The sequence below is a fragment of the Notechis scutatus genome, chromosome 1, assembly GCF_049901735.1.
Source record: "Notechis scutatus isolate UNSWTSFEM ecotype Mainland chromosome 1, rNotScu1.2, whole genome shotgun sequence".
NCBI classification, from domain to species: domain Eukaryota; kingdom Metazoa; phylum Chordata; class Lepidosauria; order Squamata; family Elapidae; genus Notechis; species Notechis scutatus.
This window is the reverse complement of record NC_142009.1, coordinates 106,739,259-106,762,782: the sequence shown is the minus strand read 5'-3', so window position 1 is coordinate 106,762,782 and position 23,524 is coordinate 106,739,259. Positions and strand designations below refer to the sequence as shown.

At 39.2% G+C, this 23,524-nt stretch overlaps 1 protein-coding gene across 3 annotated transcripts in view; it reads left to right on the top strand.

Annotated features, from left to right (window-relative positions):
• PRDM1 (PR/SET domain 1) overlaps positions 1-10,109 on the top strand; it is a 108,964-nt gene extending 98,855 nt beyond the window's left edge. For all 3 annotated transcript variants that reach the window (XM_087942784.1, XM_026666618.2, XM_087942775.1), the window contains 3 exons: positions 3,240-4,297; positions 6,471-6,599; positions 7,154-10,109. In XM_087942784.1, coding sequence (XP_087798910.1) covers positions 3,240-4,297; positions 6,471-6,599; positions 7,154-7,729 — 1,763 coding nt within the window. In that variant the 3' untranslated portion in view covers positions 7,730-10,109. The remainder of the gene's footprint in view (positions 1-3,239; positions 4,298-6,470; positions 6,600-7,153) is intronic.
• Positions 10,110-23,524: the final 13,415 nt, after the last annotated feature.

Genomic DNA, 23,524 nt, shown 5'->3' with positions numbered 1-23,524 from the left:
TCTAATACCCTGCATTAGAGTTTATATGCAAGGAGGTGCTTGAATGAATTTTAGACTTATTTCCCTCAACAAAAATCAGAACTGGCATATAATCTCATTTCCCAATCTACTCACCATCAAAAGAAGATCAAATAAGTTGTATGAGTTGTAAGATATGTTCAGAGATAAAAATCCATATGAGGCCAAATAGAGTATGTAGTCTTTTCTACATGGAATCTATAAAGCAAACTCCTATATTTCAGTTTCTAAAAAGTACGCAGACTAGGCCAGTTTGAGGTCTGTAATGTTTTCCTCAGTTTCCTATGATTTATCCAATAACATTATCTTTTCCCTTGCCATGAATACTGGATTTACAAAAATAATAAAAGAGTAGAATAAAGTAATCTTTAGTTATTCTCTATTTTATTTTATTTTCTCCCATGTATTTGGTCACTCCTAGTTTTTTGTTTTGAATGAAGAACCAATCAATTGAAAGAAACTATGAAAAAAAGGGAGCCTCTGGGCAAAGGTGTCAAATTCGTGGCGTCACATGATGTATCAGGACTTTTTCTCCCACTTCGCTAAACTGGGTGGAGGCGGGGCCAGCACATGATGCATCCGGCCCACAGACTGCATGTTTGATACCCCTGCTCTAGGGAAACGGACTAATGCAGAAAGGGAAGCTTCATGACTTGAAGATATTAGGAATTCCAGTTTCCTGCCAGCCTCTACCAACATGGCCAATGGATAGGAGAATTCAAGTTCAGAAGAGGTAGAAGCTAGTTTACAAATTACTAAGAAGTTAGCTGCATATGCCAAGAAATACATGCCTGGCAGCCAATCCCAAATCCTTACAGAACTGGAAAATATGGCACATTCCTTTAGAATTCTTATGTGTGATACATTCAAAAACAGTCTATAATTAAACATTCAAGATAAAAAAAGAACCCTAAATTTCTTCTTCAGCAGTTATAGAAAGCTACCATGTATAAGTAGCTGCCCAGGGAGACTTACATGAGTCCAGTATAGCAGCCTTAGGGATTATGTAAAGGACAACAGAAAAGGGATGCCAATCATTGAGTAGGTTTCTTCAGTTTCAGTTCCAACAATTAGCATGGTAAAGTAATTGAGGTAATAAGCTAGGAATAAAGAGACTCAGATTCTTCTCTATCCTCAGCCATGGAAGGTCACTAGAAGACTTCGGGCATGTCACTTTCTCTTCCAGCCTAACATAGCTCACAGCATTGCTGTTGAGGGGAAAAAATAGGAGGAAGGAGCCTATATGATACTTTGAGCTCTTATATAAAAGGTGAGAAAATAAATAAATAAATAAATAAAAATACTCCCTTATATATTGTTGTAAGACACAACGCAGTGGTACAGGTTCTTCCATAATAAAACACCATACCACTTCCTGTGTTGAGACACTTCTAAGGAAAACAACCTTTGGAACAAAAACCAGAAAATGTATAAATGAAACATCTATTTTGGATCCAAAGACATTCAGAGAATTCTTAATTTGAATGTACTATTGAAGCTAGGCGTGTTTCTCCTGGGTTTGATGGAGAAACATTTTTTTAATGGAACTTTGTTTTTATCTGTGGCCATAGCAGCAAGACTTATATATGCCCAAAGATGGAAGAACTCACATTTAGCCAGCTACGAGGGAAGAATGGATTATGAAATTAATGTAGAGTTGGCAGAGATAGCGAAGTTGACTGCTTTGATTAAAGAAAAGACTTTCTACTTGGAAACCATTCTTGAATATTTCGTTTGAAACTGAAAGAATTGAAATTTTAACCTTGGGCTTTGATGATTAGATTTGTCTATGATGACAAAAGTACCTTTTGTTATGGTTTACTCTATTGAAAGGATAATTGATTTTTACATTTTTATCTGTATCAAATAAATTAACTTTTTAAATAGTTTTTCCCCTTTTGTTTGCAACTCCCAAACTTGCTTTTTTCTTACTCCTTTCCTTTCTTTTTAACTCTTTCTTTTCTTTGCTACTTTGTACTTTATACCTTTTTGAAATTTTAATAAAGTTTGGGAAAAATTTGTGCTAATTGAAAAGGCTTTTATTTTTAGTTTTAATTACAATATCACACCCTCGGTGTGTCTTTTCTTAAAGCTTAAAACTAGAAACCACTTCACACATCATAGCAAAAGCAGGTGTGTGTTTAAAAAATGGTGAATATGAAGAGGCCTACATGTCTTCTTTGCTCACCACATACACACCACAGAAACACTTCAGAGAGCTGGGGCCAGTCATCACATCCCTCAGTGTTTCAGCAATATATGTGTGGTAGGAAAAAATGATGTAGCTACCTGACACGACATGTGTGTACTCATATCTTCTGAAGCCACAGTTAAAATAGAGGGATGTTAAAAGTAGGGTTGTTGTCTTGCTGTGCAAACCCTAACTGGAGAGACAAAAGAGAATTGCTATTTTCTTTTGATGAATTTATTGAAAATTATGTTCCTTTTATAATCAAGTGTTGTAACTGGGATGCTGAAAAAGCTTCAGGACCTCTAGGAGAGTAGCACATTGCCAAAAAATTATAATATCCCCACTCAAAAGAATCACACAGAAAAATTATTGATGCAATTGGTAAAAACCAACCCTGACTTGATGGTACATAATTAGTTCCAAAAGAAAATGTTTCCTTTGTACAAAGAACTTTCATGCCATTTCCTGAAAGTTATAATATTGGGACAGAGAAAAATGCTTCCTTCCTACATTTTGACATGCAATTGGACTGTCTGAATGATGATCAAAAATTAGAATAAAGCTATGTAGAACCAGAGGCTCATGCTGTTTTCAAAAGAATTTTTGAAAATTTGCTTTTAAATGTTATTTGAATCATTTTTAAAGGATACCGGATTTCTTTAATAAAGCATTTAAGCTCCATATTCAAGAAAGATGGCATGAGCTTGAGAACAAATGTAATATGGAAAGTACTGACAGATTTTCTACAATTTAATATAAGTAGTTAGTGGTTTTATTTCTTTGAGTTGAACCTAGTAGTATTCATTTTTAAAAGCCCAAGACTAATTCTTTTTTTAAGATAGAAGTTAATGCTCAAAGTGTTTTCAAAAAATGTACGATTGACAAGGGTTATCTGTCCTCACTTTGATAAGACTGCAAAATGAATCCATCCAATGCCTGCAAATGTCTTGAAATACTCATTGCAAGAAAATAAGCAAGTTCAGACCAGACACCCCACACTCATTGCTTATGTTTTGTTCTTGTATTTCAGCCCAAAGCCACAATAGGCCAAAGCAACAAACCTGTGACAAAGATGAACTTTTTCAGAAAAATCTTCCGAGAAGAGAACATAGTGTGAAGGAAATCCTAAAAACTGACTCCAATCATCCTAGAGGAAGGGATTTGTGCTGTAGCCATGTTATTCCACATACTCAAGAAAAAGACTTAGAGGTCTTAAGGAAAAATTGTAGTCCTGAAAGGAGGCCTTTCTATCCTCGAGCTGTCTATCCCATCAGACCTCACATTCCAGAAGATTACCTGAAGGTTTCCCTGGCTTATGGGATTGATAGGCCTAGTTACCTTGCTCACTCACCTATCCAGCCTTCTACTACCCCAAGTCCTTCAGCAAGAAGTAGCCCAGACCAAAGTTTAAAAAGTTCAAGCCCTCACAGCAGTCCAGGAGTTACAATTTCACCCTTAGCTTCTGTGACTCAAGAGCACAGGGAGCCTTATTCTTACTTGAATGGACTGTATAACACAGAAGGATTAGGGTCATATTCTGGATATGCCCCCTCAAGCCATCTTTCACAAACCTTTCCCTATCCCAAATTCCTATTACCACCATATGGCATGAGCATCAACAATTTCAATCTCTTCCCAAGGATGTATCCTTTGTACAGCAGCTTCTTCAGCGGTGGAAACCTTTCCCCTCATATCCTGAACTCATCTACCCTTCCAAGTTCCTTGCCATCAGATGGGAGCCGTCACTTCTTGCAGCCGGATCATCCAAGGGACCTTCTGATTCCTGCACACAACAGTGCCTTCTCCATCACAGGAGCTGCTGCCAGCATGAAAGACAAGCCATGTAGCCCCACAAGTGGGTCGCCCACTGCAGGCACTGCAGCCACTTCTGAACACATCATGCAAGCAAAACCTACCTCGGCAGTATTAGCTGCCACTAGCAGTGAAGAAGCCATAAATCTCATCAAGAACAAGAGGAATATGACTGGTTATAAAACACTTCCCTATCCCTTGAAAAAACAGAATGGCAAAATAAAGTATGAATGCAATGTCTGCTCCAAAACCTTTGGCCAGCTCTCCAATCTGAAGGTAAGCTTTTAAAGAGAGACATAATGGCTAGGCAGATTTCTCTGACTACCATTTCCTCAAAAATGACTTTTTGGGAAGGCCTAAAAGAAATTGATATGCTAAAGAGTATCTCCCCCCCTCCAAAAAAAAAAAAATTAGTCCATACATATGTGCTGATATTAAATTTATGCCTGTGGTTTTACATTTTTAAATATTTGAAATTCATTTTAAAGATTAGCAGTTGTGCAGTAATCATTTCTTAATTGATTCATTAAAGTGACTATAATGCAAAGTGGATTTGACTTGGTCACTTTAATTCTGAGGGATTCCTGCTCTGTGAAGTTTTGATAACTGAACTAAGAAAGTGAGTGCATCTAATATATAAAGTATTGGATGTGGGGAGAGATGATGATGAGCCATGTAAAAAGTAGTGGCACCTAATAAGAAAAGTCTAAGAAAGACTAAAAAGGAGAATGAATTGTACTAGGAGTCATTGCAGGAGGAAGCTGACATTTCATCAAATGCTGGGCTGCCACCATTTGCCTAAAGCAAGATTCTTCAAACTTGGCAGCTTTAAGACTTGTGACTTCAACTCCCAGAATTCCTGAGCTAACATGACTAAAGGAGGAATTCTGAGAGTTGAAGTCCACAAGTCTTAAAGCTGTCAAGTTTGAAGACCCCTGGCCTAGAGTTTAGTTGCACTGAGGTGATATCTGAATTTCTCAACAGATATATAATTCCTGATCTCTGCAGTCCAGTCATTTTTTTCAACTCCCAGAATTCCTTCAACTCCCAGAATTCCTGAGCTAACATGACTAAAGGAGGAATTCTGAGAGTTGAAGTCCACAAGTCTTAAAGCTGTCAAGTTTGAAGACCCCTGGCCTAGAGTTTAGTTGCACTGAGGTGATATCTGAATTTCTCAACAGATATATAATTCCTGATCTCTGCAGTCCAGTCATTTTTTTTTCAACTCCCAGAATTCCTTCAACTCCCAGAATTCCTGAGCTAACATGACTAAAGGAGGAATTTTGAGAGTTGAAGTCCACAAGTCTTAAAGCTGTCAAGTTTGAAGACCCCTGGCCTAGAGTTTAGTTGCACTGAGGTGATATCTGAATTTCTCAACAGATATATAATTCCTGATCTCTGCAGTCCAGTCATTTTTTTTTTCAACTCCCAGAATTCCTTCAACTCCCAGAATTCCTGAGCTAACATGACTAAAGGAGGAATTTTGAGAGTTGAAGTCCACAAGTCTTAAAGCTGTCAAGTTTGAAGACCCCTGGCCTAGAGTTTAGTTGCACTGAGGTGATATCTGAATTTCTCAACAGATATATAATTCCTGATCTCTGCAGTCCAGTCATTTTTTTTTCAACTCCCAGAATTCCTTCAACTCCCAGAATTCCTGAGCTAACATGACTAAAGGAGGAATTTTGAGAGTTGAAGTCCACAAGTCTTAAAGCTGTCAAGTTTGAAGACCCCTGGCCTAGAGTTTAGTTGCACTGAGGTGATATCTGAATTTCTCAACAGATATATAATTCCTGATCTCTGCAGTCCAGTCATTTTTTTTTTTCAACTCCCAGAATTCCTTCAACTCCCAGAATTCCTGAGCTAACATGACTAAAGGAGGAATTCTGAGAGTTGAAGTCCACAAGTCTTAAAGCTGTCAAGTTTGAAGACCCCTGGCCTAGAGTTTAGTTGCACTGAGGTGATATCTGAATTTCTCAACAGATATATAATTCCTGATCTCTGCAGTCCAGTCATTTTTTTTTCTTTGTAATATTTGAGGCAATAAGTTCTTAGCCATCATTGTTCCATATTCTTTTCTTACCCAACAATATTTAATGTCAATCTGGAAAGGAACAATTCAGCCATGGATCAACCCTGTCAAAATAGTATATAGATAAAAGAGATTAATTCCTTGATTTCTGAAGCTTCTGTCACATTAGTAATTTCCACAAGTGGTTTTCTCTCTTTAAATATTGCTAAGTACATATTAAAATATTGCTAAGTTGTAGATCTTGGGTAGCAGCAGTATTTAAATAGCAATGCACAAAACTGTTTCTATTTTCTTCCCTTTTCATAAATAATGCTTATAGAAAATGTAATAGCTAAACAATAATATTAATTCAATAAGAAAATCATTCTGAACATGTTAATGGTTTCTTGAGACTTCACTAAGCATTCTGTTTCTTGAAAGGTTCATCTTCGAGTACATAGTGGAGAAAGACCATTCAAATGTACTACTTGCAATAAAGGATTCACTCAGTTGGCTCACCTCCAGAAGCACTATCTGGTACACACAGGAGAGAAGCCTCATGAGTGTCAGGTGTGTAGAGTTTGCAAGGAATGACTTTAGCAAAAGATGTAATCAAAGTAAAGATATCCTTGAGTCACATTAGACTGTTGGCTACTTGATGAATGTATATATGACTTGAGAGTGGGGCAGTGCAGATTTGCTTTGCAATAGTACAGAAATATTTTCTTTTTTCAACTTCCTAATCTAGCTTAAAACACTGCAATGTGCTGGTAGCCTCCCATCCAACCCTGTGTTGGATCCACTGAAAACACAACCAAAACATTATTTGATATCAGCCTGTTCTACCCATCCAGCCCAGTGAAAAAGGAAAACTGCTTTTCACTTCTAAAAAATAGTCAGGATTTCTTTTGCACCAGTTTCAAATCAAGTATATATTGGTTCTGGTTTCATGCTTTGGAGGGAACAGATCCTTACTAGTAGAATGGAGACATGATTTTGCAAAAAGTGATTACACAAGATTCATCCTAGATAGGAAAATGTGGGATTCAAGAGGTTGGAATTTATTTGTTTATGCTTTTATGTTAAAGTAGACATAACTCCCATTTACTTCCTCTCAATTTTAGGTCTGCCATAAACGATTCAGTAGCACAAGCAACCTGAAGACCCATCTGCGGCTGCATTCAGGAGAAAAACCTTATCAGTGTAAGCTGTGCACTGCTAAATTCACCCAGTTTGTGCACCTAAAGCTACACAAACGACTCCACACCAGAGAGCGCCCACACAAGTGTATCCACTGTCATAAAAGTTACATCCACCTTTGTAGCCTCAAGGTCCACCTGAAAGGAAACTGCCCTGTAATTCCTGCTCACAACCTTTCTACAGAGGACCTTAACCGGATCAATGAAGAGATTGAGAAATTTGACATTAGTGACAATGCGGACAGGTTGGATGAAGTTGAGGACAGTGTTGATGTAGCATCGGTGGTAGGGAAAGAAATACTCGCTGTGCTTAGAAGCGAGATAGAAGGAGCCACGCTTAAAGCATCATTACAGAGAAACCTGGGGAACGGGCTGGTCTCCTCTGGGTGTAACCTTTACGAAGCCTCAGATGTATCGGTTGTGAAGTTGCCTCATGCTCATCCACTACCTCAGGTACCTATCAAGGTCAAGCAAGAGACAGATGAACCAATGGACCCTTAAGTGCTGTGGGATGTACGTGTGCATTGTATGAGAGAGTATATGTGTGTGGTTTAGTATGTGTGGCAAAGGAGTGATGTTTGTTTGTATTTTAATTTATGACCTGGCAAGTCAGGGTGCCTGTAGCAATTGCTTGTACAGTGTATTGTATCAACGCTGCAAAACAACCTCAGCTTACAGTAGCTTCTCCAGTTGAAAGAAGGAATTTCTATGTTGCATTCTCAGGGCATAAAAAGAGGCCAAGACTGTTCATTGCCTCTCCTGCTTCCCAAAAAGACTGCCTAATATCCACAATCTTTTTGTAATAATAGTACTCATAATTTATTATGCAATTTACCATTCAAAAAGCAATAGCTAGGATATTTACAATGACAAGAACATTCATTGTAAATGGAATATGTGTGCTTTTCATTTTTGTGTTTGTCCTGTGGCTGTTCTCCATAGAGTTGATTCCTGTACATCTGTTTAATAACTGCAAAATAATAGCAAAACCCATGATTGACTAGGCTGCAAGGGTTAAAATGTTTTAACATGCCTATTTCAGACATAATTGTTTTGTTTTGCCAAAGGTAAATCCTTAATAGTCATTTGGTTGTAATAGTGCTGTATAACTGAACAAAATAGATAAACATATAGAATTGTTTATAGAAATATATATACAGCAGAAGGAGAAACTGATATGTCTAGAATGAGTGAAAAGGTAAAATATTAGCCAGAATGCATCAAACACAGTCCTCACCTCAAAGCTCTTAGTTTTACCTCATGGTTGTGAGCAGTACTCTTAGAAAAGAACATTTTCTTTCTCTTGCATATTGTTTATGTAAGTAGAAAACTTAGGATACTCCAAAGATTCTCTCTGCAAAGAGGGGTATTGCAGAGGTGTTGGCTGGCTACACCCCAAAGCTCCCATTGAGATTCTGGGAGAAATAGGACAACTTTCCCTAATCCCTTCATTCTCCATCCCCTTTCTTGGATAGAAATTGGGTGGTAAACTCTTTTCTTGGCATACCTAACTAGGTGGTTTTGTTTCTCCTCCCTGTATCATATGAGTCAAGTTTTCTCTCAGTATTTGTATTAGCATATTTTGTGGTTAATTTAATGAAAAAATAAAAGGGCATTGCAAAGTTGCTGAACAACAGTTACCTCATCCAGTGTGTCCAGTGATGCAGAAAATGCTGTCTGTCTTAATGCTTTGCTAATCTAGAAAACAAACCAAAATGTAGAGAAGATGGAATGCACATTCTAAATCTTTTTGTTTTGCTGAACCCAAAGATAACATATCATGATATAGGGCATAGCACATAATTGTATTTATAATTACTTAAGCGACTATCCTCTGTGTGCACACAAGCACATACTTTTGTGAGCCAAACCTTATAATAAAATATTGATTTAAATAGCTTGTTTCACTATCACAAAGGGTAAATTCTTAACATCAAAGCCATAATACTATAAATCTTATTCATCATGAGGCATGTTTGTGTACATTTTTATTTGCTTCAAGAGATTTATCCACATAGTACTTTTTAAATTCTCCAAAGTATTCTCTGAAGAATAACTGGCTTACTCTTACATCTCCTCATATTATCATTGCAAACGTCTGCCTTGGGAGATGAAAAAAATAATAATCTAAACATGCTTGCTAAAGGTCAAACAGGTCCCATTATTACTCATTTTTGAATGCTATATGGATCAAAACATTAAGAAGAATGAGTTGTTTAAAGTGTTCTGGAAGATCTGTCCCTTTTCCTACGTCTTAAAAGGTGACCTGATCACCAGTAAAAAGGGCAGTGTTACTTTTCTTGCAGTATGTATATCTTTATTTCTCATAATAATCTTAAGGAATTAGGCTGTTACAAATATGACATTATTCTAATGCCTTCTTATATAAAGCACCAAACATATCCATAATCTACAGGTAGCCCAAGAAAAACTTTATATATGCCTTTTGAAGGAAGAGTTGCAGTTCATAACATTTCTGTTCCCATAAATTGTGATACAAATATAATTCAAATGTAGCATTGTTTCCTAAACATTAACTATTGGATAAACCAAAGTACCACTACTCCGATCACTGGACACACACATGCTTTTATTAATTGCCTATAGTGCTTTCTTGTATTTGATACGAATTTTACAAAGATTTATATGCGTCAGCTTTAAAACTGCTTCTTTGTCTAATTGTCTCCCCTGTTTAAAAACTTTGAATGTAGCAACAATCAGTGTTTCCCCTCCCTCCTAAGAATAGGTTCTGACCAAAGTTAACAGGCTTTTTACTTTGCTACAACAAAATATCTTATGTTTACGTACTGGTTTACATTGTTATTTATGTGCAAAAATGTCAAAATGTAAATTAAATATAAAACGTTCCTTGCTTTACCAATGATGGCTGCTTCTTCTTTTTAAATGTAAGCAGTGTTACTTTAGTTTCAACTTTCATTTACTCCCCGGGCCAAAAACACTTAACATTCACAATGATCTTTTTCAATAGAAATCTCTGATTCTAAATTGACTTCCTGTAAATTGGCCTTTCTGAAGGTGTTGTGCCACAGCATGGCTAGGAAAGGCTCTTTTTTTTTTAATACCTATTTTGAGGCCTGGTTTAGATTCACCAGATGGGACCTGTAAAAAAAGGCAGGTCATGTTTTACGGCACAAATTTACTTCCCTTTATGTGCAAGGAAAAACAGCAGCATGGAAGGAAGAATTCAAGCCCGAAAGTCATTTGGAATTTTGAGATTTCATAAAATATACAAATGTCAAAAAACAAGGCCCAGTATCACCTGTTTGCTCATCAAACTGCACTATCCTGATAAAATTCTGCACTGAAGTTCAAACAAATCAAGTAGATTAATGGATCAAGATTAATAGACAGAGTTAGGAATGCACAACGCAAATATTAACTGCTTCAATCCAAATCCAGGTTTCATTTCATAGCAAAAGTTGTGCTATTCTTTAAAAAAATAAAGAACCTTTATTGTTGCAGACTCGACTGATTTTAGATACACGCACTCATGTTTCACCTGTGCAACTGTTTTGGCAGGAAGGGTTGATGTGGAAAAGGTCTGGATGCTCTGTGGTCTTCTCTGGAGTACCACTCAAACCGAGCAGCTGCAGGCAATCTTTTTCATATAGGTTTGCACCTATTCACTAGAACCGGTTGTTAACATTCTAAGCAGTTCAGAGAACCGGTTGTTAGAAGAAATTACTGGCCTAATCCTGTAAGGAAGGCAGGAAGGAAACATTCTGGTGTTCCTTACAGAAACTTCCTCTCCGTTAACCCTTATTACATTCTTGGCAGGACTAGACATCCTATCTCAGGAACGTCTCTGGAGTTTCTTTTTCCCTCTTTTGCTGGTACTTTGCTTGTGTGGAGTGACCATTCAAAGTTACAATGGCACTGAAAAAAGTGACTTATGACCGTTTTTCACACTTACGACTGTTGCAGCATCCCCACAGTCATGAGAGGGGAGGCAAGGAGATGCGTGCCTCGATATGATATTGAGTTGGCCACACCCAGCCAGTCACATGACCACCCAGCCATGCCCATAAACTAAGCCACGCCCACAGAACCAGTTGTTAAAAAATTTGAATCCCACCCCTGACATTTACCTTTGATAGAGAAGCAGTTTGGTGTAGTGGTTAAGGCACCAAGCCAGAAACCAGGAGACTCTGAGTTCATGTCCTGTCTTGGGCACAAAGCGAGCTGAGTTACCTTAGGCCATTCACTCTCAGGCCTAGGAAGGAGGCAGTGGCAAACCACTTCTGAAAATTGTTGCCAAAAATTGCAAGGACTTGTCTAGGAAGTCACCAGAAGTCAAGAATAACTTTTCCCCAAAAAACCACATCCTTAACACAGTTTTATTATAGGCCCCATGAAGATTATGCTTCATAATTTACTTTGTACACTTGTTTCTAATGAGCAACTGATGCAAAATAAAAGGAACTGCATAAGAACAAAGCTTACACCAATAAGAATGCAATTCTTACTAATTCAGGTACAAAGTATAGGATCCATGGCTGGAGTACAGCACAATTCAATGGTGCACAGTAATAAACATGAGACACAGGACAGGCTTATCACAAAATCTATCATCTTTTTCACACACTTGCCAAATTAGTTTTCAGATTACATTGGAGAAATTCTGCAAATGTTGCATTGGGTTTGGCCTGGTTAAGAGAGTGTTGTTTTCTAAATCATCTGCATATTTGAAACGGCTACATTTTTTAAAAAAAGATAAAGCTGGAAGGTGAAATTCTAGGTGAGTTGAAAATACTCTTTGAGCAAAGGAGTCATCTGGAGAGCTCTTGCATGATCTTGAAGAACTGCAAAGCTGTTATTCTAATTTATCTCACTAAATAAATATATGCTGTCTTTGTGGGTGCAAGATATTGTTAATCCTATCAGCAGGTTTCATTGTTATTTACCTTTAAGGAGGACAAGCCACCATTGATTTACTACAACAAAGTAATAATGGGATGCTTTCATAATGGACCCATCAGGCAAAACGTACTTTTCACAAATAATATTAAATAATCAAAAGATAGATTGGTTTGTCAGATAATCCTTCCTTCCTTTATGGAAGAATAAAGATAGGATGCTTATTCTAAGATTTCTCATCCAACAACTCAGAAAGTTTGTAGAGAAGTACAACTTTTTAACTATCATTTTCCTGGCTCCCTTTTTTTTTTTTTTTTTGCTTCTAATTGCAAAATGCCAGTCAACAGTTTCTTCAAAACAAAGAATTGATGCCTTTCTTCCTTTAGCATGTAAAGCTGCTATATTTGTTCAAGATCATTCAAGGATGGGAGACCAAGGGGCAGTCTCATTGCTGCTTGAGTGGGACTCCATTAGCTAGATGTTGGATGGAGATCCGTGTATTTTCGATGCCTCACCCAAGGTGTGTTTCCTTCATTATTACTTCTGATATTGTTTTAGACAATGAGAAGTTTGTAGGCAATAGGACTCATTGGGGCTTGTAGGCCAAACTGTTGCTTAGTCCCACATATCATGATTTCAAAAAAAACAAACTGGAAGCTCTAAACAGAAAGCCATCAATTTCAGTTATAGAGATATAATACTATAGATGGGAAATCAAACCCATGCAAGAAGCTAAGAAACCTCAAACTTCAAGGAATGAATCATCTCCCTTCTAGGCTAGCTTTGATATCCTGGAGAGCTATTTGTTTGAGTTGTTTTTATTGTTGGAAATAATGTGACATTTTCTTTTACTGACTTATAAAACATATCCAGTATAACTTAAAGATCTAGTTTAGGCTAGAATTGATTCTGTGTGAAATGGGAAAGGTGGAAACTTGGCATTATTTTCTAGTATTTATTGGCCCAGACTTCAACCCTTGGCTTAAAACATACTCCAGTCTTTCCTTATCCTTAACAACAGTTTGCTAACCCAAAACTAAAAATAGCTCCAAATGGACATATGTTATTTTTCTTTTCTTAAACAGACCTTACCTTCAACCACATTCTCTGCTTTAAGAAGCAGCAGGGACAAAAAAGGAATAAGGTCATCCAAGAAAGGAACACAGCTTTGGAACTAGCAGAGAACTTTTTATGTTAATGGGCACAGATGACATTGGATAGCTAAAACATTCTGTAAGAATTTTGAAATAATAGGGCCAGAAGTGGTGTCAGCTCCTGTGGAAGGCACTAAGCAGTCTAGTCCTGGTGGAAATTATTCTTCTTGAAAATGGATGATTCTAGTTTAGGGCTTCAACAAAGCATTTTTTAATCCAGGTGGTGCTGCATCCCCTGTAGAACCTAATTCAAATTGACAGTCAAGGGACTAAGAGTCAGGACAGCACAAACATACATATCCTGCCAGTAGTTAGTGTGCGGTCCCATCAAGACAGGATTATAGAAGAGCTCCCTCAAATTATGGTTGATCTTCTGCTTCTCCTTCATCCCTGGACTCCTGATTTGTTCTTTCATACTAATATCTGACTTGCAATTACTTTGACTCTTTCATTCTGGAGCAGAAACCTGGTTGCTGAACTACAGCTCTGGATTAAGCCCCAAATCCATGCTTTTTTTTTTTTTCCTGGTATGAATTGCCATGTCCCCATGAAGCAATAACTGATGAAAGTTTAAAACGTGAAGTCAGAATCTCAGAAGGAATCAGAATGGTAATTTCACCAGCCCCAAGTATCTACAGAGTCCTAGGGTACGCTGGATCTCTAAAGCAGGGGTCCCCAACCACCGGGCCCCAGACCGGTACCGGTCCATGGATCATTTTGTACCGAGCCACCTATTTTGCTTGGGTGCCGCCATCTTGTTTTGACGGCGCTTGAGAAAGTGCTTCCGGGTGAGCTTGTCGGTCGTCGGCATCGACCGCGAGAAGCCCATCAACCGCGAGAAGGTACAAAGGAGGAGTTGAAGGTGGCGGGGAGAAGCGGGGGACGGCTGGCTGGCCAGTCACTCGGCTCGCCTTGCCTTGGTCATGCGTGCTGATGCCGGTACCGGGCCGTGGATCATTTTGTACATTTTGTACCGGGTCATGGTGCAAAAAAGGTTGGGGGCCACTGCTCTAAAGTGTTATTGCAATTACAAAGGAATGGAAGGGGTGGGGTGGGTGCCGTGTGATACTCCATTTCGTCAGACCTCCTGCTTAGGCAAAGCATATACAGGGATGGGCTTCAAAAATTTTTGCAACGGGTTCTCTGCCCAGTTGCTGGGTGGGCGTGGCCTAGTCGGCCTCCTGCACCACAACAGGGGAGGAGCTTTTGCCCTCCCTGGGATGCAGAGGCTTTCTTCGAACCTCCGGGAGGGTGAAAACAGCCTCCCCAGGCTCCGGAGGCTTTCTGGAAGCCGGAAACAGGCCAGTTTCTGGCCTTCCCGAGCTTCCAGGAGGCCCATTTTTCACCCTTCCTGAGCCTCCGCGCACACCCTGCACTTACCTGCCTCCAAAATGGGCCACGTGGGGACTCCTGGGAGGGAAGGGGAGGGATGGGTGGGGCCAGCCAGGAGTGGGATTTGGGGGTTTCTCCAAACTGTGCAGAATCTTAGCTAGAGGATCTCCCAAACCCCTGAGAACCCACAGCAGCCCACCCCTGAGCTTTGAATCCAGAAACCCAGAAGATGGAATTGAACAACAATCCAGAGTCGGAACAAAGAAGCAGAGATAGAGCTGAACTGCAATTCCAGTCTGATTAGTATTGAGAATAAGTGGACTTGCAGTTCCATTCCAGAGAGAGTACATCACCCATATCCATTTGCCTCATTAGCAAATCTGGGGAAACTAGTCCCCCCTATCTAACCCTGTTGTACAAAAGACCTCAAAATGTAATTCCTTTAATATAAATCATGAAATAAATTGCGAGAGCAGTTTGGTGTAGTGGTTAAGGCGTCAGGCTAGAAGCTAGGCAAAGTGAGTTCTAGTCCTGCCTTAGGCACAAAGCCAGCTGGATGACCATGGGCCAGTCACTCTCTCTCCAGCCCTAGGAAGGAAACAATGGCAAACCACTCCTGAAAAACCTTGCCAAAAAAAAGTGTCCAGGCAGTCTTTGAAAATTGGACATCACGAAATGGAATTTTAGAAAATGGAATAAGTAAGGTTAAACGGTTTCTGATAAAGACAGTATTTTCTACTTATAGCCAGAAACAAAACAAAAAAGAAAGAAATAGTATAATTTCTTTTTAAGAAGCTAAATCAGCATTTAGTACTAAGATGTTATGCAAATAACAACTCCATTCTACCTAATCAAGTAAAAAAAAATGACACATGTTGTTCAGTAATGAATAATTGCTACTAGAAACCTTGAAGCTCTTAATGCATCTTTTAAAAAGCAATCAAAATGGATATTAAAGCAAATTTTAAGTTTTACAGATGTCAATTATAGCAAGTCTCACATAGTCTCTAGGCTAAACCAGACATTGTCCCTTTTCTACCTCCCTCCCCAAAATGTATTATCTAGTCTACAGAACTGCAGCTGGCCTTACAGTGCTTCCCAGTCAAACATATGAGCTCTTATCTCTTGCCAGAAATTCTCCACACAATCTGGGCGGCTGGAATCTTCCAAACCAACTGCTCCTCCCACCTCATGTCATTTAGGAATAAACATGTCCTAGACTAGACACTCATTTTTGCTCTTGAAGCCAAAAAGTCAGTTACATTTTCTGCAGTGCTAGAGAATAGAGGAAAATTCCTTCAGAAAATCTTGGAAGAAAATGTTCTGCTTGCATTGCTTGAAAATGCTTGGCACAATTCAAATTTTCATCCCATTTTTAAATGTACTAGATAGATGATGATAGATAGATAGATAGATAGATAGATATAGATAGATAGATAGATAGATAGATGATAGATTCATACATACATACATACATGCATGCATACATACATACATACATACATAGACATACATAGATAGATTATAGATAGAAGGGGGGGAGAGAGAGAAGAGCAGGATTTTTTTCCAGTGGGTTTTTTTGTTTGTTTTTGTTTTGCTATTTAAAAACCTATAGTTTGCTACTAATTTGCTTTTGGTATCAGTAGCTGTTCATTACATAAATAATCTTTAAAGCAAGCTACCTAGGTCTCTTAGGTAAGAAGAATGGAATAACATTAAATGAACTGATGAAAGAATAAATACACATACTCTATATCTAGCTCTATTATCTATCTATCATCTATTTATCTATCATCTATCTATCTACCATCTATATCGGGGTGTCAAACTCACGTCATCACGCGTGTTGTGCGCCTTGGTTGGGTAAAGGAATAGTTTTTCCCTTCCCTCAACCAGAAACTAAGGCAGGCGGCAGGCAGGCAGAATGGACGGGGGGCCCTGGCCTCCCCCGTGTCCTTACGCAATGCAGGCCGCAAGTTTGACACCCCTGATCTATATCTATCATCTATCTTCTGATTCCCACCTCCCCAGATGAACCAAGCAACAGAACCATGAGAGATAACTTGATTGGAAACACTTGTTTGCACTATGGGTTTTAACAAAATTAGCTGAGATATAACATTTAACAAATTATGAAGATGCAAATCGATGTAGCAGTGATGGGCTACTTATAGAAATGGACTTAGTTGCCTAAAGAGCCAGTTTAGTGTAGAATACTATGGTGGTTAAATCATCAGACTAGAAAATGAGAGGCTGTAAATTCTACTTCAGCCTTAGGCTTAAGTCCCTTTCTAGCCTAAGAAGAAAGTAAGGACAAGCCACTTCTGAAAGTCTTGTCAAGAAAACAGACTAGAGCAGGTAGTCACTGCCAATCAAGAATGAGTTGAAGTCAAAGAAAAAAGAAAAAGAATAGGAGGACGAGAGGGGGAGGAGGAAAAGAGGCAGAGGGAGGGGAGGGGAGAGGGAGGGGGAGGAGAAGAAAAGGAGAAGAAGAAAACAAGAAGAAGGGGAAGAACGGGGGAGGAGGAGGAGGAGGAAAAGAGGGAGACAAATGGGGGAGGGAGGGGAGGAGTAGAAGAAAAGGAGAAGTACAAGAACATAAGGAGAAGGGGAAGAAGGGAGAAAAGGAGAGGGGGTGGGGGGGGGGGGGGGTTTTTGTTTGTGGTTTTGTTTTGGGGGGGGGTGTTTTGTTTTTTTTTTGGGGTGGGGTAGGAGAATGAAGAGGGAGAGGAAGAGGGAGTTCTAGGAATTGAAGTCCACAAGTCATAAAGTTGCCAAAGTTGGCCATTCTCTGACCTAGACAGAAAACCTGTCTAGGGGGTAAATTACTCCTCTAAATTCAACCACAGATGAAAATGTGTAGCATCAAATAGATACATTTGCACCAAAACATTAGAACAAGCACCATGCAATAGAAAGCTTTGCCATGTGGTAAATTATGTGCCTGAACTATCTTTGTTTGGGTATCCTGTTTTTCTTTAGTTAGAGAGCCGGTGGGCAAACACAGAGCACAAAACTGGTTATGTCAGTGGACATCTCCTCACTGATATTAAATGTGGGAGCAAACATGCTCCACAGCTGATCCAAAGGAGAGCTCAAACCTCATACCTAATTAGTCTCTTGAACTTGTCCTTTGTGTACAATAGAGTGGTCCTTCCAGTTCAGCCTGTTTCTTAGCACACCCTTCTGACAAAGTAAGCCACATTAGTTTAATTGACCATGCTCAGGGAAGGCTGCAAGGTATCATTAACTTCACATTGAAAATGTATTTAGCCTCGTGTCTTCAGCCACGTTCTGCTGCATTGGTATTGTGCAACTGTCTTCATTTTTTCTATCCCCACAATGATGCCTCTGCTCCACTTTTACTTCATCCACCCTGGTGTGGTAAACAGAACCTGTAACTGATGTGAACTTTTCTAGTTCTTATGCAGGCCATAATTGTTCTGATTGACCAATGGCTAAGTTCTACCAAGGCAGCCCATTAATCAGATGTGTGTCACTGTGAAGGACCTTTCTTTTACTCCAGGGTGTCAACTTGCAAAACATCCCTGAACTGTTCTCAAGTTGCCATGGGCAAAGGGAGATGGGAGAGTGAACTTCACTGCTGCCTCAAGGAGCTAGTATCTCAAATCAAAACAAGGCACATTCCACCTGAATTGCCAAGACTGTCTCCACAGGAACCCACAGTGGCCAGAGGGAGGGACTTTTACAACCTGCAAAATTGCTTCGTTGGGGAATGCAACTGATGACACATATTGGGGGGAGAGGGAAACAGGGTCAGAGGGAAAGCATGAATTAACTGAGGTCAGAGTTGGTTCTACCTGGTCCGTGCTGGCATGAAGCTCCTAATAAATAACTGGATTTCTTTTTAAGCTTGGCTTGAGACTCATTGATTTAATTAGGGCATCGGTCAGAACCCTGACACAGGGATCTCTAATCTTGCCAGAGAATTGTCCAACAAGCCACGACAAGATTGGAGATCCCTGAAGTAAAAAAAAAGGGTTCACATCTTAAAGTGGCCAGGTTGGACGCCCCTGTTTCATTCAGTTTATCAGTTCAAGTTGCAATACATGGAAGATAAACAAGCTTTGATATAAGTGTATTTGGAAGGTCCTAAAGTAAGTATGCTATTTTTTTTTTCAATTTCAAGGTTTCTTTTGTTATTTACTGCTTCTTGTTAAGATGCCAGCATCGAAATGCTATTGTTAATAGATCTGTCTTCATCAATCAATCAATATATGTGTTCACACAGCACATTCGGGCACAGAGCAGTCAAGTTGTTAGGTTTTAGTGCAACATATAAGTGCAAATTCATAATTTATTAATGGTAAGTTCTGAGATGCATAAGCAGTAACCATGGCTTGCTAACCATGACATAATGCTCAAACTATGGCATAGTACTGTCTCCAAATGTAACTTCATTGCTTGTTGATTACTCTCTTCTTGAACTGGCAGAGAATGAAAATATGCCAAAAGAAAAATTATTTATCAAAGTGGCATCTTCAGTACTGGTGCTTTTGCCGATATGAATCCTTCCCCACTGATTTTATTTTAAAAACAAAGAAAGTAGGAAAAAACATTCTTCTGCCAAGACTAACTAGTTTGAAGTTAATCATTGGCATCTTAAAAATGATTGTAAATGCTGTAAATCTTATTCAGGAAACGGAAACTACCAAGATGACCAAAGGAAATCAGACTCCAGTAAGGGTTTTTGTTTGAACCTACACTGTGGTGATAAGGGTAGTGTGGTATACTTATTTCTCCACCCTTATTGCGTCATGAGAATGTGCTCAAGCAAGCTTTTTAAAAGCGACTCATTCCCTTTTAATGAATAAGAGGCCAATAAATCTATTTGCGGGATATTGTGAGTTGTGTGGGGGCAGAATTTTGCTGATAAAAATCACTCAGATTCACTTTTTTCCTGAACTCTGCATGGGCGGGATCAGAGGAGGTGAGGAAGGCAGTCACATTACCTGGGATTGATTTGGCTTGTTGGTTTTCAGGTGTTTGTGGCGTGAGTCCTGTGATATGTATGCTTATCTCACACACCTTTTGGCTCCTCTGGAAAACAAAGGCACCGAGGGGAGGTTCAGTTTGGGGTGGGCTCTGCATACTACCTTGAAAGCGGCAATGGTATACCCCTCCTGAAAAGTCACTCTAGACTCTTGAGAGATTTAAACAACTAAAACCCAGTTTCCAGAAAGAGCAGTCAGATTACAACCACAAAGACTCAATGGTTTTCGGTCTAGCAACCATGGTGTTTATTTGAGTGGTTGCCAAATCAGGATTGGGGAAACACTACGGATAGTCCTCAACTTACAACAGTTCGCTTAGTAACTGTTCAAAGTTGCAAGGGCATCGAAAAAGTGACTTAGGACTGTTTTTCACACTTACAACCATTGCAGCATCCCTGTAGTCACACGATCAGAATTTGGATGCATGACTCATATTTATGATGGTTACAGTGTCCCAGGTTAAGGTGATCTCCTTTTGCAACCTTCTGACAAGCAAAGTCAATGGGGAAGCCACTTAACTGGGTTGCTAACTTAACCACTGCAGTGATTCACTTAACAACTGTGGCACGAAAGGTTGTAAAAATGGGGCAAAATCCACTTAACAAAGGTTCCATTTAGCAACAAAAAATTGGGCTCAATTGTGGTCTTAAGTCAAGGCATACTTGTATATTGCAATAGTTGCTGGTGTTATTTTTACTTTTTGTTGTTGACGTAAAGTAGTGGGAGTTTTTTGGGGAATGGGTCCACTTCTCTCTCCTTGGATGCAGGACAGGGCTGGGGTTCTGCCCGGCTCTATAGAACTGGTAGCTCTGAAGAGCAGCAGACACAGAACTGGTTCTGTGTTTGCTGCTGTTTGGCCCATCCGCCCACCCGGCCTCTTACCTGTCCTTTATTTCCCGCTTTTTCTACCTCAGAGGTAGGTAGAAAAAGGAGGAAAAAGAGAGGCTTTTCCAAATGCTGCGCACATGCGTGTAGCGCTTTTCAGCTGTCTGGGCAGCACTGCTAAAGGTTTTTTTACATGCGTGCGTAGCAAAACGTAATCACCAAACCGGTAGTAACATCGGTTGAATCCCACCACTGGTGCAGGAGGTTGTATTTCGTGATCTTTGTGCTTTTAATAGGCTGTGGTGCAGCAGGAAGATAAGTTGGACCTCCCAATCCCATCTATCTCTGCATCTGTTTTCTCTGCACCACAAACTTGCCTAATAATTTTGGGGAGCTGCTGAGGAAAGATTTACTTATCTATTTTATTTATTTATTTGATTTGTCAATCGCTTACAAGACAATAGGTATAAGTATAAACATGAGTAAGAATACAGGAAATAGCTACAAATAAATGGGGACAATAGGACAGGGACAGGAGGCACGATGGTGCACTTATGCACGCCCCTTAAGATGAAGGGAGATGAAGAAGGCCGATTAAGAATTGGATTAAATCTATCTTCATATAGATTCCTAGAACCATTCATCAAAAATATTCTGGCCTTTCAGGCGCTGCCTCACTGATTGGTTGAAGTTTATTCCAACTGATATGAACCCACCTGGCCAGGATGCTTAGGGAGATGGCTCACTCAATGTACTGGATGAGAATCAAGCCTTTTCCCAACACACAGGAACAGACTAAGATGCAGAAATCAGTGACTGGGCTGGGAAGACGTTGCAGTGACATCATAGAATGCTCAGAGTGGAAATGAAAATAGATAATCCATGTAAATATTTGGAGGAGGAGGAGGAGATCTCTAACAACACATTACTAAATTCAAAATGCTGGGATTTTGTGGACATGTGTTTTACATTACAATCAGTTCAATGAGTAAATGTTGAAGTATGTGATGTGTCATTATTTATTTTTTTTAAGTTTCAGTATCTGATGTGTCATTTTTTTTTTTTAAAAAAAGTCTTAAGTATGGTACGCAACTTTTATATAACTACACACCCATTTTCATATTTTGGAACACTGCATTCCTAAATTGTATTTATCCTTCATATGTATCCTGACCTAATGGATCATGTACTAAATTAAGCATATTGTGCAATAAAAAGCCGAGGAACAAGTGACATCTCATACTAAAATTGCTGTAGTGTCTTAAAATTTTCTGTTATTGGGCAGAAGAAAACTAGAATAAATAAAACTAATATGAAACAGCATCCTATCTTCCATATTTACTCTGTAATGTTTCCTTCTCAATATATATAACAAAATCTATATAACATTTCAATAGGAAAACAAGAAAAAGAGCTCCATTATTCTAATACAAAATGGAGCTCTTCAGACACCAAGCTGATGCTTAAAATGTCCTTGAGGGAATCCAGCAAATCACCTCATAGGGTCTTCCGTAGAAGAATGGAACATTCTATAGAAGAAAGAAATATGAATATAATGTGTGCATATTCTTCTAAAAGAATATATATACATTTATAGGAGCATGTCTAAAATATCTTTGTTATCCAGAGGTGGTATTCAGCAGGTTCAGACTAGTTCTAGAGAACCAGTAGTGGAAATTTTAAGTAGTTCAGAGAACCGGCAAATACCACCTCTGACTGGCCCCGCCCCCATCTATTCTCTGCCTCCCAAGTCCCAACTGATTGGCTGGGTCTTCTTTTGTTGCCCTGCACAGGAGAATGGAGCTGGAAAGCAGGTTAGTGGGGTGGAGTAGGAATGGAGTTTTACAGTATCCTTCCCTGCCATGCCCACCAAGCCATGCCCACAGAACCGGTAGTTAAAAAAAAAAAAAATTGAATCCTGCCACTGTTGTTATCCCTTTGGAATCCTCTTGAAACTGAAAGCTGTTAGCGTAAAGACAAAGAGAGAACCCGAATTAGATCCATAAGGCATTTAAATTACAAACAAATAGTTCTAGGGAAGGACAGATGCAGACATGGGCTTCCCCTGAAACCTTCAAGTCTGGCTCTTTTTAGACATCAGAACTCCAAATGCCAGAGAAAGGAGAAAGAAAAGAAATGGTGGGGGGTGGGCCAGAGAGGTTGTGGCCGAGCAGCAGGTATTGTTCCCCTGCTTCCCTAGGCAAGTCTTGCCCTCAAACAAAGTGTGAATCTGCTCTGGAACAGACAGTCTCTCCAGATCATATCTACTTTCTGAACCTTATTGAGGTTCTTCTCCTTACAGCAGTTGTTGATTAAACATCCGTTATGGTGAGACCAACTTAGGGGAAGATCTAGGAAAGTTGCACATTTTTAAGATATGTCCATCAGAGGCCAAGGGGGTATATCCTTTGGCTTGGACTTTGTTCTGTTTACCATGACAAAGCCTGACATTCTGTCTCTACGTCTACTCATCCCAGTGCAAAGTCTATTTGTCGGGGCACCCCCCTAATAGTTCATGTTGGGCATCATTCATGTGCAGCATGTCTGCCCCCCTAATATTTATGACAGTGATGAAGTTGCCAGACTTGTTTGACTTTCCCTCATCTACATTATTGTACGATTTCTCCTAATTTTTCTTTTTTATAAAAATATGTTGTGGTTTAAGGCTACCCAACCAATAAAGGAAACCTCGCCTTTATTCCACGGAAGATGACTCATTAAAAATGAAAGCACCGAGGCTTCACTGGCTAAGGAGGGAGAAGAACGAAAAACACTTCCATTATTTTGTTCTTTCTTTAGAACTCGGCAAAATTGGTTCTCTGTTTTAGGTTTTAGCGTAATGTGAAAGTTAAATTAGACTTACAAGCCACCCACCCACCTATTTTCTTGTTGCAGCTTACAACATTTTCAGCATAATAATTATGAAAGCTATATCCATGCTGGGTAGAGAATAAATTAAAATAAAAGAGAACTGGCTGTATATTTCTTGTTGCTTAAAGTTCTGTAATATAAGATTTTTTGATCTTTCCAAAGAAAGATTTTAATTAGTATCTAATTAGGTATTACATAAGCATGTCTCAGCTGCTCTGTTT